At 38.6% G+C, this 19,183-nt stretch overlaps 3 protein-coding genes across 4 annotated transcripts; 2 read left to right on the top strand and 1 right to left on the bottom strand.

Moving 5' to 3' along the window:
- Window positions 1-77: 77 nt before the first annotated feature.
- On the bottom strand, window positions 78-17,350 carry LOC100119300 (RNA-binding protein 42). 2 transcript variants are annotated; one of them, XM_008211761.4, is made up of 6 exons: window positions 16,900-17,350; window positions 16,425-16,663; window positions 15,960-16,337; window positions 15,565-15,759; window positions 714-873; window positions 78-494 (listed from the first exon to the last, which is right to left on the bottom strand). In XM_008211761.4, the coding sequence occupies exons 1-5, from the start codon at window positions 16,938-16,940 to the stop codon at window positions 749-751; spliced, it is 978 nt and encodes a 325-aa protein (XP_008209983.1). In that variant the 5' UTR covers window positions 16,941-17,350; the 3' UTR covers window positions 78-494; window positions 714-748. The 2 variants fall into 2 exon arrangements, with proteins under 2 accessions (XP_008209983.1, XP_016838144.1); XM_016982655.3 differs by having other exon boundaries at window positions 125-873.
- On the top strand, window positions 7,165-15,552 carry LOC107980717. Its single transcript, XM_016982656.3, has 4 exons — window positions 7,165-7,554; window positions 11,709-11,987; window positions 13,173-13,417; window positions 13,652-15,552. Exons 2-4 carry the CDS (start codon window positions 11,728-11,730, stop codon window positions 13,858-13,860), a joined length of 714 nt encoding a protein of 237 aa, XP_016838145.1. The 5' UTR covers window positions 7,165-7,554; window positions 11,709-11,727; the 3' UTR covers window positions 13,861-15,552.
- On the top strand, window positions 17,306-19,088 carry LOC100119266 (ER membrane protein complex subunit 7 homolog). Its single transcript, XM_001605112.6, has 4 exons — window positions 17,306-17,722; window positions 18,002-18,260; window positions 18,340-18,414; window positions 18,503-19,088. Exons 1-4 carry the CDS (start codon window positions 17,514-17,516, stop codon window positions 18,629-18,631), a joined length of 672 nt encoding a protein of 223 aa, XP_001605162.1. The 5' UTR covers window positions 17,306-17,513; the 3' UTR covers window positions 18,632-19,088.
- The last annotated feature ends 95 nt before the right edge of the window (window positions 19,089-19,183 follow it).

Here is a 19,183-nt window from a genome sequence, read left to right as displayed (position 1 = left end):
ATGTTTTTTCGCCAGACCGATCACTCGTGCCCTATGTGCGATCAATACTATTTTCGGATTCAGATTCAAAGACAACATTTTTTATGTGTATAAGCATTTCTGCGTGAATCTTTATTTATATCAATTGGTTTATAATACATTTTATTCAAACAGAAGGCAACTACATAAACGCATAGAAATATTGATAGTTCATGATTACTTACATTTATTTAGAACACCGTGTCAAACTCTTGCCCAGTTACGTTTATCCTAGTATTTACATAGACCTTAGTTATTATTTTCTCTTGCATTTTCTGTAACATACAACCCTATACAAAGTAATCTGATTCTCGCTGAAATTTTGCGTATAAAAATGTTATGAATTGAACTCACTGAATAAAGCTTTCAATCGTCAGAGCTGGCTTGTTATTAAGCATATTCAACTCTTTTGTCTTTTCAAGTCCTAAAAATTTCAATTATTTGTTGATAACTTGGAACTGGTCAAACGATTGCCACTGTAATTCAGCAAAATATTTACTTTGAATAATCATATATATCGCTCAAACGGGGTTTTCAATTTTTTATGAGGATTTTTTGCACCGCGTTACATTAAATGAATTAACAATAATCATTTTACAAATGTGTAAAACGTATAATTTTACATCTACAAACATCATCGACGTTGCTATGACTAAAGGTTGCACAGTTTTCAATTAAATTAATAGATGATTTACCATTCTTAAAAAGTAATCCTTTTATAAAATTATTTCTATCTTCCTGTCAGAAGACCGATCAAATTCTGCTTTTCCTTTTCCTTCTTCCTCACAGTGTCCAAATTGCGTTGCTTCCAACTACTCTTTCGCAATTTGATTGGGCGCGATCCAACGTATCTACCTGCAAACATACAAACCAAACGGGTTATATTTTAGAATTGAGTCAGTTCGAGATAAATCTATATTGTTTACTTATTACGATATTTTATATTATAACAATTAGTTTTGTAATATAATGAGCTTTAAAAAACGTATTTTCTCCCTAGAGAAAACCAGCCGTATAAATCGCTCAAGAGATACTAAAACATTTTTAAGTATCAGATAATTTTCTAGGGTCAATATCAATGCAAGATGTCTCTCTTATACACGTGGGTGTAGCATGTACCGCAGATCAGAAGTGTAAGTTTGATCAAGAGGTGCAGCTTACCCGTCTGGGCTCGACCGTCGAAGATGCTCCAACGGGTGCCTTCGGGGTTCGCGCTCGCCTCATATATCCGTTCAATGGTTCATCATTTTTGCGGTACCTGCGCGTTAATCGCTTGAGAGATACTAAAACATTTTTAACCTGTAGATAATTTTCTAGGATCAATATTAATGCAAGTTGCAACAGGTGGCTGAATATGATAAACGCATATTCAATGCTAAATGTTCCTATTATTCCAATGTTTTTAAGGGGCCACCACATCAGTTGTACACAAAACGGCTGTACATAGAAGTCTGAAAAAATTACCGGTTATAGTTTTTGATACCGTCTTTGCGCGGAAGCGGGCTGGATAACAGCCGTCAACGGGATCCAGGAGAAAAATATACTTTAAAGTACGCTTTCCTTTCGAGCGCCTAAAGTCAGCCAAAATAAACAATAAACGATCGATCTGATCTAACCCAAAATATCTGTCATATCTGGAAAGTATATTTTAAATATCCTTTTCCCCTGGGTGTGCGTTCATAAATGCTGTCCAGCTCACTTCCGCGCAAAGATTGTACCGACAACTAGCTCCTGTAATTTTTTGAGAGTCATAAAAGCTCTCGTTTTTCCAGAAGTTGGGAGCGTAAATTAACATTGGTAGTATATATCTATATAACTGGTGGGGTGGCCCCTTAAGCGACTTTTCATTTCTTTATTCGCAAACTTTAAATTAAATACAATTTATTATTTAATTCTTGTATTTTTTATGTAATCCTTTTTGAAAATATGTTTATCTGCTATCGTACTTCAGCAACGTAAGCCTTTTAACTGCGATAAGAAAGATCGCAGAAACTACTTAACGATAAGCTATGTTGTTTCGCTTTTAATAAAGCCGAGGGATCTGTTTATGAACGAGTAAACTTTGTACGCAGATACATCTAGACGTAACTTAAATTTAAAATTTGAAAGATCCGATAAAATGTTTTTAACTTTGACAATTTGAAAGTATTATACATTGATGAAAAATACAGATAACATCAAATATTGTATTAAAAGTTGTGAAAACGCTAGCAATACATATTTAAAGGGGGGCTTTACTTGGATAAACATCTGCGAATGATATCTTTTCGGGAACAAGTGAAGATTAATCTAATAATCCATCTCCGTATTTGAATAAAGTTTTTCAATACTACTCTACATTTTAGTCGTGACGTCCAAAGGGTTATAATCAAATCATACGGTCTGTATAGCTCTATAGCTTATCTTGGAAACATCTGATAACCAACACATGTTACTTATTTGCGAAGCCCGCTTCGTTCTCGGACGTCGAAGCTACTATTAAATTTTTTTTCCACTTTTGAAGCAATTGTTTTTCCTCGAACACGATTTGGTTATCTTCTAAGATTGGATGCGTTTTCAGTGGTATAGCAATTCAGAGCAATTGTTTTCAATTCACGAATAAGCGGAAAAGAGATAAAAATGTAATACTGTAGAAGAGATGAGTGAAAGGATTTAGAGCAGGTGCTATTCGACGTTATCTAAACCTTCGCTGCACTGAACATTGTGGAAAGTTCATACTAAAGGTAAATTGTGACGCGCTTCCTGCTCTCGCATCGAGATAATTCTGTCGCACACATACGGTATTTTAAGATCCAGAGCAAAGCTAACGGTAAGGGTGGATTTTTCCTTGCATTTCGTAATATTTATCTAAGCGATTCGAATAATGGCATTTTATCTGCATGAACAAACTTTTTTACTTTTCTTAGCAGACAAAAGCATTTTCAGCTTACTTTATATAAAGAATACGCGTTCAAAATTTTTAATTCTAACTTTTTAATTTATATGTTTAATAATTTGGTATACTATTGAAAAATAATATCTATTTCATCGGTATGGTCAACTCGCTAAAGCTTTCCGTTTGATCCTCAAATAGAGTGACGTATAGGAGGTGTTATTGATCTGTTTGAGACAATTAACCCTTACCTAAATCGCACTTACTTTCTTTCCACCGTGTCAACTCTTCTGCAATATAATTCCGCTCAAAGGATCCGAAGTAAAATACGTCATCAAATAAACTACCAACTAATGTGCGTAAATTATAAGTATACCTTCCTATTTTCAAATTGACAGGATAAAGTTCTCAAAAGAATGAAAGTTCATTGATACGTATATGAACCTTGTGGCAGATTGTGGAGTGGCGAATAACAAGCGGAAACTCTACAACAACAGCAGAAGAATAACAAGGGCTCGGTGCAAGAAACGTTTCCATTATAAATAACAGTCAATTAACTTGTGTTGAGCCTGAAGCTCTGATGGCGAGTCTTCGAAAAGTTCTCGTAGCTTAAGTAGACAGATAACGTCATTATCGCGAAAACTTTAGCCACAGGCCAAGCAATAACGTAATTTAGCGCTTGATTATGGATCGAGTGGTCTTTCTTATACGCGTGGGTGTAGCATGTACCGCAGATCAGAAGTGTAAGTTTGATCAAGGGGTGCAGCTTACCCGTCTGGGCTCGACCGTCGAAGATGCTCCAACGGGTGCCTTTGGGGTTCGCGCTCGCCTCATATATCCGTTCAATGGTTCATCATTTCTGCGGTACCTGCGCGTCTATCATCACATACTCGAGAAGACTCTCTTCTACTTCGGTGTGTTCACTGCTTCACGCACCGCGCCTTCTTTTCTCATTTTTCTAGATCACTGAACTCCCTCGACCCTCTCCGAACACGGCAGGCAGCTGTTGCTCAAGTTGCTTTTCCCGGTTTATCTCCGATGCGACGAGAGCAGCGACTTGTTGCTCGTTAAAATATGCATAGGTCAGCGCATGAATCAGTGATTTTTGAGAAGGATGAGCAGGAATTATGCATGATCCCGGGCGATGTTTCGCCATAGTGGCTCACTGTATATACTTGTGAATCCGATATTAATGTATTTAGAAAAGGGGAATAGTAAGGCGATTTGTATGAAACTCCCGTTGGCGTATGTGGAGCTGGCTCGTTGAATTTTACGCCCTTTTTCGTGAAAACGAATTTGGAAACATTTGCGAAGGAATACATTTACTGTGTGATTATACTAAATTTCCTATCCACAGGCGATTAAAAATGAAATTTACAGAGCTTCTGATCACTCGCATTATACATCATGAAAATTTCGATGGTAAGAATGAATCTTTATCAAGGTAAGCGGGGATATTCACTTCCAAGAATCTCGCATTATTAGCCAGATAAGAGTGTACCGTAAGGATTAACACGGGCCTATATACATGTATAATAATGGTTGTAATAACTCTAATGCAGGAAATGATATATGCGCAATACAAAACTCCAAATTCATTAGAAAGAACTAGAAATTGCAAATTATTCGTCATAAAATATTGTCTCGTACTAGTTGAAAGAATATACCTACACAAATAAAAGGTTATTCAGCCAATTTAAGTAAAATTGTAAGTTAAAAGAGTGTGAATGCCTGAACCGCTTCTACAATTTTTTGGAAGCTCTTTTATCGTAAATTCATTTTACCACCCTATCTTATGGGACCTACAAAAACAAGATAAATCTCATACATTTTATGGATTGGTTTTTTATCTGAGCTCTAGATTGCGTGTTTTGTCAGCCGTGTTTTGAGATAACTTTCGAGAAGTCGACTGAAAATCGATAACACGATAAGTGCAAACAATAATGGATTTAGAACAGCTTGTACCACAACATTCGATTATGTGATTGAAATATGAACATGAAACGAGTTTACATAATACTTGAATATGCTCTAAGGATGCTCTCACGTTTGCCATAACTACTTGTTGCGCCTGACTAATTTCGATCTATGCTACTGAATTCGAGATTTTTTAGTGTTATTTTAGTGTGTGCAAAATTTATTTCTATCAAACGCTTGAATACTTAAATCGCAAACTAGATTGAAAGTTTTTAACTCTTAAACGCATTAAGGCACTTGCAAGAAGTTTGTTGTGACACGACATTTCATCAGGTGCAAAGCAAATTGCTCAAAGGAGCTATCGCTGAATGTGGTACATTTTTTTACCCCTCTTCCCCCAATCTATCGCCTGTCATTCAAGTACATTCGATCACTTTCCATCTACCGTATGTATATCGCCCTCTTAATTCCTACAATTTTTTCACGCTTGTAATCTCTTTTTGTCACGTTGTTGCATGTCCTTTGGGGCTCATTCTCAAATTCCAATCACCATGTGCGTAACCAGGCTTACAGATAGTTACGCACATCAATCTGTTTATTTTTCGTCATCGTTCCATATGCTCACAAATATGATGCATGTACGTGTATAAGGTGTACAATGTATATAGTCTCCAAATTTCAATTTATTTTCTACTTCAGAGCTTGTAGGAATTTATGTATTTTTTACGTTTTTTTTATTTACGCTTCGCGTTCAAAAGAAAACATGTTTTGTAACACGTTGCGAATGTTTTCAAAACTTTACTATCATAAATCTTTCGCCTGGGATTTTCTCAAATGATTCATTGAAATCAAGATAATTCATTTAACTTTGCCTAACAATCTCTAGTAATTTATTAAAACTAAATGTATGCTTGCAGTCCACAGATTAATAACCTTTTTTTATTAACCTAAAGATTCACTCCTATATTTATGTCGGGAATACTTTTTCTATATTTTCACATCTTTCTCATACAGTTAATACTTTCGCGTCAATATTTGAAGAAAGAACTAAAAATGTATACCTGTTTACGATAAAATATATCATGCGTGAAACGATGCCGTTTTCGTATTTATTTAAAAGTTATCACAACAGCTTTAAGTTTCGTTTTTTACAGAACCATCATAAATTTATTCAGTAAGATTTTTAGGAAAGCGTAAGAAGAAAACAATATTTGATTTTTTTATAAAAAATTTAAAAAACGGAATAATATTTGTATAGATTTAAGAAGATTGATCTATTTATAAGAATGAGTATATAGTTCATCGACTAAAATGGTCCATTCCAGTTTTATATGAAATTCTGCGAAGTATGAATGTTGATGACCCCAATTAGAATAGTGAGTTAATCCTTCAAAATTTATACATTTCATAAATATCTCATTTTTATTGCACGTAAAATATAAAATTATTTAAAATTTGTAGAAAGCATTTTTACGAATTGCCTCAAGCTACCTACTGATTTTTTAAATTTTTAGGTCTTTTCTCGAATTTCTTACATGATTGCGCAAGCTACTGGACCTATCAGATATAATAACGCATTATAAATATCTCCATGATTTTTACAAAAAATCATAAAAATGACGTTATCATTCGCCACCAAAGGGGGTTCGCAGCTATCGAAATTATTAAAAAAACTGCACTATCTAAAAAAAGAGCGCAATCGAGATATAAAGCAGACGAATGTCGCGAACGAACAAAGTCCCGCGAGGAAATGAAATCTTTTTCCGAGAGCAAATTTTAGATATATCGATTCAGAGAAGTCGACTGCACGTAAACACATTTCGAAGAAAACATTGAGCTTTATACAATCCGATGCATTCCTGCACTTCACCTTATACAATTATAACCGCTGAGTCAAAAAATATTTCTCGCTCCGGGCCGCCAAGTCCTCTGTCAAGTAGCTCTAAAACGGTTTCGTCGAATCACGATCACCCCGTCCGTCCTTGCGCCGCGCATTAGAGCTTGCGCTCGAGCTTTCCGCGCCGCGTACAAGCAAAACCTTCCGTACGCCTGTAATCAACGCGTTGCCTAACCCGCTGCTACTCCGTCCGATAATCAAATAGTGGAAAAATAACGCGGCGTACAGAAGAATAAGCAAGAATCGCATACGCATAGATAGCGAGCGGACTACTCGCGTCGCTCTTGACAAATCTCTTGCGTTCTTCCTATTCTCGCGCATAAGCATCGGCGCGGGATCACTTTTGATGCACACGGCTGTAGAGCGCAGACGACATGTCGTCGTATTAGCCGTCGTCGCGATTGCAGATAAGCCGATTGGTCTGGCGCAGCGGTGGGGGAGGGACCTTTGTAAGCTCGCGTCGGCAGCGGCGCCGACGTCGTATACAGTCTCCCGAGCGGGAGTAAAAGGCGCGCGCTCGCGAGCGGGGTAGGGGGTTGCTGAATGAAGTGCCGGGACGCACCTCGGCGCGAGGCACTTGGTCGCGGTCTCTCCGACTCGGAAGTCAGCCGCACACCGGAACGAGTATATCCTGCGAACGCCACGGGATATACATAACGCAACACGCCAACGAACGAACGAACGATCTCCTCTCACGTGTGCGAACCCGATAGACGCGTCGAGTGGAGTTACCGACGCTGCTCTCATTTGCAAAGAGACACCACTTGTGGAACGATCCCTGAATTTTCGAGCCGCCTTCTGGACGAGCTGAGGGGATAAGAATTGTTTGTCTCCTACGAGGATTATTCGGGTGAGTACCGATTGGATTTTCGTCTCAACAGGTTGCTTGTGCGCGTCATTGTTTGAGAATTCCGCAGTGGGGGATGATTTTTATTACACAATTTTATCGGGTGATTTATTTCGTTTTTTTTTTGTTACTGAGACAGAAGTAGTGAGTATAGCGTAAGTGATTGCACAACGACGTATCAGGAAAATTAATTTCCCTATCACGACGTTGGTATAAATGACGATTCGATAATTGCATTTCTTTTATCTAATAATAAGGTTGTATATCAATGACAGTAGCATAAAAGTCTTCTCATAGTCATTAATTTCATCTGCTTCGTAAACAATGTAAACTGCTCTCTGCTACTAGACGTTGCAAGACATAAAGCTTATATTTCGACTAAAATTTTATTGGCAGAGTCGTGTGGTTGATTAATTTAGGGTGTAATTAATAAAGTATAAAATTGTGGCTTTACGTTATTTCTATTTCTTATAATCTTTATGCATATTACTCATTTGCGATGCATACCAATAGTTCAATTAATGCAAACTTTTGAAGCGTATGATAAAATTTCTAGTTTAGTTATAATAGACTTTAAGCATACAGGTATTACTGATAAGAAACACGAATTTTGTGTAGGTACATTGTAAATTACCTTGCTTCAATGTTCGAAATTCTAAATACGCAATTTTGAATTCAGTATAAATGATAGAAGTTTCAACTTATCACGTAATTCGTACTAATATTGTTTATCCAGATATAGAGCAGTAATGTTTCTAATATTATACGTATATAACTAACCGTAACTTTACTGAATTAATCGAAACGGCATTATTTTAATGCGATCTCGAAAAAAATGCATAAGAAAAAATTTTAAATCTCTGCCGTGTCATCGAAAATATTTGTATCGGATGATTCATATTATTGATGTGAAATTTAATTTACGTAGCGGTAGGTCAACTAACTGCACTTTATGAAATGAAGCCATACCATTTTATCTCCGATGCTATATTGAAACGTGAATAAGACAATATAAAAATACATTCGTTTATATTTGTTTGCGATAAAAAAAACTTAAAATAGACCAAAACGTTTCACTGATAACACGCAATCATCGCAATAATAAAACTAAGTATATGAGAAGACAATTTTTTCAATCAATGCATTAATAAATAATAATAATCAATGTTGGTCTTGTGATGCAATGCTAATTCACTCCAATCAATTTGCAAAATGGACGATAAAAGAATACAAGTCTGGTAATTAATATGCTCATATTTAGAAATGCCTTTTTTTCATCATGGACTTGTAGCATACCCGATATAAAGTAGCGGACCGATTATTTCTAAAAAAATTCTAAAAAATGAGATATCCGAGCGCACGTGTCATTTTGCTTTTGTAAAGACGATATCAATTCGAGCAATCGGGTTGCTTAATTAGAAAAAAAAGGAGGTCGAAAATAATCCGTCATGCGTAAGCAATCATCTCATAAGACTACAAAAAAAGGCCAGCGAAGGGTGAGTCGTATCGTTTAAGAATAAAACTTTCGTCTTTCTTCAACATACTTCGGATGTGATCAAACGAAGTTTATATAGCAGAGAGAAGATAATAATATGGTGTCTTCGATTTTGTCGCTCGAGGGGAATGACGCATATTCTGCTTTTACAGAACCCTCAGCAAAGTGTATGTAAATTTTATAATAACGTCGATCAAATCTCCCGATGAAAACGCTTTACATCCGCAATTTTGTAATAATCGAGGGAATATTCGCCCGAGAGAAAAAAAAACACGCTGCGCTAAAAAATACCACACAAAGCTGATCAATCACTCCATAATGATCGTTAAAAAAAGAAGCCTCGCGCGCGGATAAACCAGATCGGTCATCGTCGGAAAACACCCGGCTGCGATCGCGAGAAAACATTGCTACAAAACACGCGCACGTATCACCGACCGAATAGCGGCACATCCTTCCGAAAAATCCGCGGCTCCGCGGAATCCCACGCCTCGCGGAAATTAGCCTAGGGGCGGCTAAATATAAATCGGTCCTCGTCAAAAATAGCTTCGGCGGCTCATCGCCGCGCGCATTCCTCGCGATCGATGTAAACACGGCGCATAAATTACAACGACTATCGCGCTCGCGCGCGTCCGGGGATGCGACACCGATGACGCCGACTCGACGAGGAGCTTTGACAGCCGGCGATATAATCGTAAAGACTCATAACGAGTTGTCGGGGCCCGATAAATCGCTCGGCTCTCTGGCGCCTCTAATATTCCCCCGATACTCGCAGCTCTCACGCGCGAGCGTGAAAAGCGGCATCAGCATCGCGCGCGCATGTAAGCGCCGTGTGTACATCGCATATGCGTTCGCGATCGTCATTGCGCTATGCTGTCGTCTCGTCGCGGCCATAAGGATGTGCATCAGCCGAGCGCGTGCGGCCCGAGCGGGCGACACTTTCGATGACTCCAGATAGTTGTGTCGTGCAAACATTCTCGGCGTTTTCTCCGCTTTTTTCTTTCTCTCTCCCCCCCCCCCCCCCCCCCCCCCCCGATGCACACATACACCGGAATTCGCATCGATAGGTTTTTTCAACCTTATCGAGAGCGTATATTTACAGCCAACGCGATTACAGATATTCCTCTTCGTCGATTTATCCGTACACAACGCGCGAGTGATCTTGCGGAGCGATCTGCGTGTATTTATGTATATTGTTAAATTAATTCATTACGCAACGAGCTATAGAGGCACGACTATTCTCGAGTCTCTTTGTTGGCTAAAAACTTTTTTCCAAACTCGAACGCGTCGATGACGATGACGTCAGCAGCGATAGCTCCGAAGCGATTTTTCTGAAAATCCCTCCGCTCGTGTAACATAATGTAGGAGGGAATTTGGCCGGATTGCGTCTGATGTCTGTCTGAAACTTGCGCGTCCAACAAGTTGTTATGCACGCGCAATCCCTTTGCATGCAGGAAATACATCGACTATAGGTATACCTACACCTAGCGCCCAGGTGGGATTCGCGGTATTTCCTCCCCCAACAGCACACATATAGCGTAGGTACACGCGCGCGCACGGGACTGCGAATGATCGGCTCTCGAACTTGCTTCCGAGATTCCGCGGAGGCGCCCACGCGAGCCGGCGGTTTGTCGAATTTTTATTGCCTTGGATTCCCCGCGTGCACGCTGCCGAGGCGACACATTTCACGCAAGGAGCGCCGGCTATATCTGCTGGACACTGCTTCTATTATTAGCTCGGGAGAGATTAACGCCTTTCTCTGCGAACGTCGGTAATCAAAGCGTGTGATTTGCTCGGTAGAAAAGTCGTGGGTGAAGCATAAGTGGACTGTGTGGGAAATCCGAGAAGTGAAGAAACTAATTTTTCAGGCATTTCGCATAGGTTGTTGTTTTCCGCAGACTAATCAAGATGTCGTTGTCGGTCGAAGCTATATCTTTGTCTAATCACGCGCACTTGTTTTGCGCTTTTCGACGACAATGTCTCGGAGCGACATTTGCGGACGCGTGGGTCTGCGACGAGTGCTTGGAAAGAAAATAAAAATTATGCTGTACAGTATAAAATAGTGTCGAAATTGTAGAGAAAAAAATTGAAAAGATAAAATTAACGCTTTGCTTGAATCTCTCTCTACTGCTGTATATATTTAGAGCGTATATTTGCGCAAGTAAAACTCCCGAGTGTATCTTGAAAAACTCACAATTGGTAAATAAGTTGAATAATACGAGTCGTCAGGAATATGCAATTTCACGATATCAAGAATTGCGAGTAATAATAAATTATATTCTCGCAGAGAAAATTAGTTCGAGAAATTTGACTGAACCGTCCAATTTATATATATATATATATATAAATAAAAAGAAGATATGCATTATAAATTGTTTAAATATTGAATTCCGGGAATACAGGCCGTACGCACGTTATTTGTTTACGAAAGATGAATTTCTGATAAATGTAATGTATACTCTTAATATTTGTTGATTTATAAATCAGATATAAATGTAACATTATAAATGAGTAAATAAAAAATAAAGTGTGCGATTTTAACTCAACACGGGTTTCAGCAGCGCATACTAAATTAAACTGATTCACGCAAGGGTCGAATATTTAACAAATTGCTTTTTCTTGTGAATTCATCACATCAACAACAAAAAACGTCATCCCGTTTCAGATAATTTCAACGAGCGAAAATGCCGAGCAGCGAAAGGATAACCAAGCCAAGCCTCCTGCACCGACTGATCCTGGTCGTCCTACTGGCGTCCAGCTGCCAGTGCGCGCCGTCCTTCAATCCGAAGCCCTCGTGGCGCGTCGGCGAGGAGGACAACGAGCCGACGATCCTGGCGTCCCAGTGTAATCCAACGACCGGCAGATGCTGGGGTTGGCTACCGATCCTAGACTCGGCCCGGCTCGATTCCGACTACACCCTCGAGCAGGAGCCCGAGTACGACAAGTGAGTGTTTACGCAATTTTTATGATTTTGATTATCCTCCAGGGGATTGGATTTCTATGTTTTCACTTGACTGCGCAGTAGCGCGTGGGTGTTTATGAGCTCGCGAGATAATGGACATTAGCATTATTTTGTTTGTTATTCGATTTTTTTATGGGCTTCGGTTTTCTCCGAAATGTTAAAAATAATACGATATTTCAGACTAAAAATAGATGTTTATAAATTATAAATTCAACGAAAGACTAGGTGAAGCGCGTGCTTTCGCATATTCATTCTTCATTCATTGCAAGTATAATCACGCGTAAGATTGTACAAGATTTAGCTCTTTATCTAGGCTAAAGAAACTCATCCCATTGTTGAAGACATTGAGGGACTCATCCCATTTTTTAAGGTCTGTAAATCTAATCCCTCCTACACAATATATTACAAATTCTAGCATTAAATCGAGTCAATATGCAGAGCGGCGCGACTCTCGATCACACCTATAGAGGCTTCCGATAAATGGAAAAAGAAAACGGTACAAAGGTCGGCGAGTGCGGAAGTCAAAAGCGCGCGTATACGTGCGCCATCCGACGGGCTTCAGTTCGCGGATGCGATTCTTCGCCGGAGGCTCGTCAGCCCTTATGAATGTTTACGTAAGCTCGACAGCCGGATATGTCCCTCGCGCGTCAGACGATTAGACATCGTCGATTCCCTAAAGCCTAATCCTACACCTAAGAGCCTCGCGGTATGACGCGTCTTTCATTCACGAGTCGAGCTGTGAATCGAGCGCCGCAGTCGAGATATATATTCACAGGCTTGCGAAAGTTGCGGAATGCATCGCAGCTGTTGCATTATTTTGCGTCTATAAAACTACTTGCATTTTTAAAATTTTCCGAGCGTCAATTAATTTTGATAACCTAGCACGTGTCAAGAGAACGGTTATTAATTTTTTCAAAATTAAACAATATCAACAATGCGGCAGCCAGGACAAAAGATCCTTTGTTACAATCAAATAGGGAGGAGGGGTGTAGGAGGCAAATTAACTTCGTATTATTATGGTATAAGTAATGTTCTAAAGGATGAGTTTCTTATGTTAGCTTCCAAGTGCTTCATTTTTCCCTAATTAAAACTTTTAAATTAAAGCTCGCCATCAAAAACTCGCAGCTTTTCATAAATCCCTGTACAATAAACAAACCTCTGTTTCAGGGTGCAAGCCATTCGCGTGCGAGACGTCGAGCAGGCTTCTGAGCTCTGGCGAGACGTGCCGTCGGCTTACGTGTCCGCATCCGAGGCCAGAGAGCATCTGCTGCAACAGCCCGCAGCAGCAGCTCTACCCGCCGCCGGCAGACTGTCCAAGAAGGACGTCTTCATGTCGAGAGGATGGGGCGCCGGTGGCATGCCCTTCTCCGTGCTCTACATGAGTCCCAGGGCTAACCACCCACCACCTTCAGGTATCAACTCGAGCTTATTCGTTTGGTTCTTTCGAAAGTCGCGCGCGAGCGGGAGGTCTTGTGTTATAAGAATAACTCAACGATTTACGGAAGTCTCGTACCGATACGAATAACAGCGACGGCGCAGCCGAAAGTTTAAATCTTATCGAAGCCGGCTATAATAGGCAACTGTTTCGAAAAAGCGATTGCTGCTCTTGTTTGTTTGCAAGCGAAACGACGATAAAACTGTTGCAGGTTCCTCGCAAGCTGACGCTGGCAAGAGTAGCGGCGACCAGGGCCGAAGAAGTGGCAGCGAGTCGTCGCCCTCGGCTGCCGCCCAAACCAACAACCAGTCCAACTATCGGGTGGCCCTGAGAAACGGCAACCTTGGCCAGCCTCGACGCCACTACTCCATCATACCCCAGCTGTTTATATCGTACGGCTGGGGTCCGTCGGGCAAGTAGACGTCGACGATGACGATATCTCCCGCTTCCTCCCTTCTCTCTATCTCTCTGTATCAGCTGTGTTGACGTGTCCGAGCTCTTCGCTGATTTCTCGCGATCTCGGACTTGATTTTTCACAACGTCGTTCCGTAAGTAGAAGCGCGCACGCGCCAGGTTGCGGGATTTCCCGTGTGGTTGCTGCGCACGTTAGTTAGACTTATTTCACTGTAGAAGATTAAACTTGATAGCCAAATGAAAAATTGTATGCAAATTTCACGTGTTATTTTGACTATCCTTTCGTGTCGAAAGTAATTCCCGTAGAGCACGATAGCAAGAATAGCGGAATTTCGCATTTCCGCGAGGCTTTGAAGAACAAAACGCGCCTGGCTCGGCCGCGCCACGATCTCACCCATTTAACGTCTTTTGATTCGCGACAAAGAATTCTTCGTGCTATTAATATACATTTTCAAAACATAACAATCAAGATTGTACATCAACGACTCCCTGCTCCTTTCTGTGCGTTTAAATCATATAATAGTATATTGTGCAAGTAGGGGGGAAAAAATTTTACCCGAGGTAGAAATTGCCCTCCCCCCCTTGTTGCACACTGTACTTTTTTTGACAAGTGCCTGTAAAGACCCGTTTTCACGCATATAGAGTGAATGGTAAGTTGCGCATTTTGAGTCGTAAACCACGCTCTCTCAAAAAATATCAATAATTTTCAAAAATTTTCAAAAATTTTCCAAAATTTGAGTGTTTTTGAGTGGTTATGAGTAGCGGGAGGGAATGGCTATTTCCTCCCGCACGCTCGAAATGAGCAGCTTGCCATTCACTTTAGAGGCATGGAAACGGGTCTTTTTCATGCACGTGTTAAGAAAAACATTATTATATATTGCAAAGGGTCGTAGCGTATGCATACGAAGAAATTTCATTTTTTTCCCTCGACACATTATATTATATACCTTAGCGAGTAAGCAAGAATTGCAATCATTCAATTAGAGTAAAGGGTGCTGTCCTGTACTTCCATACTAATTACGAACGTTAATGTAGCCTTTCAATATAAACCATATAAGGCGATTGCTCATTGTAGCGAAGTGCGTTTGTCTATGTAAACTGCTATGCAACGTCTTGAATAGTGAAATCATAAGTTACATTGAAAATCAAAGCTGAAATGTCTTGACCAAGTTGGAGAAAATATACTATGCAGTATTATTTATGAGAGATACATTGAAAATGTTCTATTCATTCTAGAAATGATCATCATTTACTATTTTTACTTAACAAGCTAAGTAGGAAAAAGTTTATGCATCAAGCATATTGATGTAATTTTCATTGCAAGCCAAAATAATAATTTTAAAATACTTTCATCATTCAAGACGTTTAAATTAATTTTCATTCGTTAGCAGAGATTCATGACGTTCACAAAAGAGCCTGTTAAAGCTCTGATATCTTTTTGAATGCAACTAGTAATTGTATGTACTTAAATCTCATAAAACCATAAATGTAATAAGAGAAAAAAAACAAAAAAAAAAACGTAAATCGTAGTAAATCGAGTGACAGAAAAAACTTCGTAAAATTAAGGATTAACGAGTAGTAACTGACTGGCTATCGCGCAAAACGAATATAGCAGATTGCAGATATCTGCACGAGATCTCTTATCGATGGTACAATAAAATTTTATTTTCAAGACAAATAAAAGAGTATGTAATTTTACTATGAACTCACCATTCATTTCCTTCATTGCCTTGATGAAGTCCTGGGGATCCTTGAAAGAGACAAAACCAAAGCCCTTGGTCTTGTTTGTTCTTTTGTCTCGCACAACTTTAGCTTTCTGAAAGCTGGGGTATTTGCCAAATACCCGGACGAGCATCTCATCCGTGACGTCGTTGCCCAGATCACCGCAGAATATTCTAAAGTCATCTGTGAAGAAAGACATGATGGAATGAGGAAACTCCCGATCAAACGACAAGTACGCGGCCTAATTTCTGACGTCAAAATTTTATTGATTTATTAAAGGAAAACTCTAGCCGACATTGGCATGCCTTTTTGAAATTAAAATAGACGATAAGATAAAGTCATCAATGAAATTCAAGTTTAAAATATAAAGACTATCTACTGACCTTCATCCCACTCGAGTAATGATGGATCCTCCCATGTCTGGCCACCTGCCATCCTGATAATTTTTTTATTTTTCTTTCCTTTGCCTTTTGGATGGGATTCTTCAGCACTTGCATTTGCCATAATAGAACTAGCTTTTCCTTGACTAATGGCTAATTCTGCTGCTGTACTTACACCTTTAACTTTTGGTTTTTTCTTCGTATCATCTTCAGGTATTTTGGTATTGATGATTTGCTCAATTATTTCTGGATGAATAATTGGAGCTGCAGGGGCTGGTTCAAAGGTTTTAGGTGTGGCACTTAATATCGGTTCTACTATATTTGATATGAAAGGAGTACTTATCTGTGCAGGTGACGAATAAGTGGTAATGGGGACTGCACCTGAAAAAATAATAGTTTTGTTAGTAGCATAATGAAATTTACTTACTTTTACTGTATCAGACTTTTTAAATTTAAACTTTAATATACCCTGTCTAGCCACTTGAGGTGGAATCATAAGCGGTGGTGCTGGTGGAGGAGGTGGTGGTGGTGGTGGTGGAAAGTGACCTAACATTGGAGGAAATGCTAACGATGCTGCCGTTGCTGTGACAACTGGAGATGGCATATCCGTTTGTTGCAACTGCCTTGCTACTTGATTGTATGTGTTGGCACCAATAACTGGCCTTGCCATTGAAGGCACCATCTGCCCTCCAATTTCAGCCTCAAATCTGTAAATTACATTATATCATTCAAAACACAACTTACTACTATTGTAATAGAAATAATGTATAAGTTTGTAAGAGACTTAATAAATAAAAAGAAAGTTTGTGAGGTGTAGACAAAAAAAAAATAACGCATAATTATTAACCAAGACGCAATCAGTTAATAAGACTGACACAACTTTTGTTTGTATACACAAGAAAATTCTAGAAAGTATATTAGAAAAGTGAGGTTATATTCTTACCGACTCATTTCGTCTTCCATTTGGCGTATTTTATCCTCCATTGTAATAAATTATCTGAATATCTAATCCACTATTTTAAATAAAAAATAAACAATACAGTATTCTGTATTTAAAACTCCACTAAAACTGTAAATAAATTATATCTTCGCCTCAATCCAACAGACTCCGACCGGATTATCCGCATCTACGTTGCTTCGAGAAAAGGTTATAGTTTGTGTATACAAGACTATACTACAGCCGCTGCATGAAACGAAATTACAATCGTGCAGCCGGTGTAGCATCCGGGCATCGACTAAATGACCTGCGGTCTGCGGAGTGCGGAGCATCGTTAATCGTTAATATGGCGCTCAGTGTTGCCAATCTACAAAATGAACGAACTTATTTATCTTAATGTTTTTAACTGATTAAAGAAAAAATGCAAATTTTCCTATTTCCAAAATTCGTAATAAACCTTTTTTTAAATATTAATGTCTTTTAATCCATACATGAAATGAAAATGCGAATTTTCGAAAATCATGTTATCCAACATTAGCAATCACAATCTACGTTCACTTCACAGCCTCAGCTGACTAAAGCAGACGTGTTGTTTGGTGAATAGTCGTGCGTGTAGCATCATGATGGACCAAACAAGATGTGTTTTTGCGATTTTTCTAGTTTTAAGTCTGTTTTCCAGTCACACCTTCGCCGAAAGTGAAGAGGACACATCCACGGATCTTTACGTTATCGAAGGAAAAGTTTTTCCCTGGGAAAATGCCGCCAATACCGGATGGCAATTGATGACTCACGTCATGGCCAATGGTGGCGAGCATTATGGATTTCTTAGGTAAATAGACTCTACTTTGATGCTGAAGTGCAGCTATAAGTTGCACTTCAAAAACATATGTGGAAACTATATTTAGAACAGACGAGGGATTTAATTTAATGGAAAGTTAATTTTTATCTAGGATCAAAGTCCCTCATGTTTATTTTATATTATAAATTGAGGTTAATAAATTAGAATTTGGTTATCAGTGCCTTTTTTCTGTATCATGGTTCATGTTAATTGCACTCAAGAATTGTTACGTTGAAGTAGCATTACTAATTTGTACCACTTTGTTTACAGGGAGGATGGAACATTCATCATATCAAATGTACCTTCAGGATCATACATAGTAGAAGTAGTTAATCCAAATTACGCTTACGAGCCAGTTAGGGTAGAGATTAATTCCAAAGGAAAGTTTAGAGCAAGAAAAGTTAATCTCATTCAAACATCTCAAGTTATTCAAGTGCCGTATCCATTAAAAATGAGGCCACTTGCACCGTTCAGGTATTTCCAGTTAAGAGAGCAATGGCGGGTGACTGATTTCTTGTTTAACCCTATGGTACGATACAAATAATTATGCAGAATTGCAAGTTCTATGCTTTGAATGACATATTTTAATAACTTACAATGTTTTTTAGGTTCTCATGATGATACTACCACTTGTGCTGGTTATGATTTTACCAAAAATCATGAATGATCCTGAAACTAAGAAGGTACTTTCAAAATGAACTACAAATATAAATAAGAAAAGTGTATAATTTAATTTTGTTTAAAAATGCTGATATATGCGATAACTTGTAGGAAATGGAGCAGCTGAATAATCTTACAAGTTACAATATGCCAGAGATGTCTGAAGTCATCACATCCTTCTTCTCTGGTGGAGAAAAGCAGAAAACCAAGGCAGTGAAAGCAGCTAAAAAGAGACAATGAGGTGCAAATTTGTTTTTTCTTGAATCTAGTCATAAATTGACTACAGTCTAAAATGCAACTGCATTTCTTTTGCACCAAAATCAGGATGTACTGATTCTACAACCGTTGCTCTGCAAGACAAGTTTCAGTTCACTTTTTCATGTTTCTACAAGTTATTTCAAATCGTTAAGTGAATAGTACAGTAGGTGGAAAGGTGATATTTGTAAATATACAATACATTCTCAAATACGTATAAACGATATTAAATTATCTTTCTCCTCTATTATCTTTTCTTAATTTATAAAGATTATTGTTTTTAAAATTTTTGTTTGTCTTCAAGCACAGTGACAGTACAAAATTGTCTACTAAATGCGTGTTTATATCGTAGTATGCACATATGTTTGATTGTTATTATTGTTTATTCCTCTCATTTTAACTACCAAAATAAAAATTTTCATAACTATACTATACACAAAAATCCACAATTTGAATTTATTTTCTATATGTTCCAAGAGTATTTATTATTTTTTATTCCATGAAAGAATTTACATTCAATAATCAGTTAAAAATTGC

Source organism: Nasonia vitripennis, chromosome 2 (genome assembly GCF_009193385.2).
Source record: "Nasonia vitripennis strain AsymCx chromosome 2, Nvit_psr_1.1, whole genome shotgun sequence".
In the NCBI taxonomy this organism is placed as follows: Eukaryota; Metazoa; Arthropoda; class Insecta; order Hymenoptera; family Pteromalidae; genus Nasonia; species Nasonia vitripennis.
Note: the sequence above shows the minus strand (reverse complement) of the source record. Positions and strands in the feature narration are given on the sequence as shown.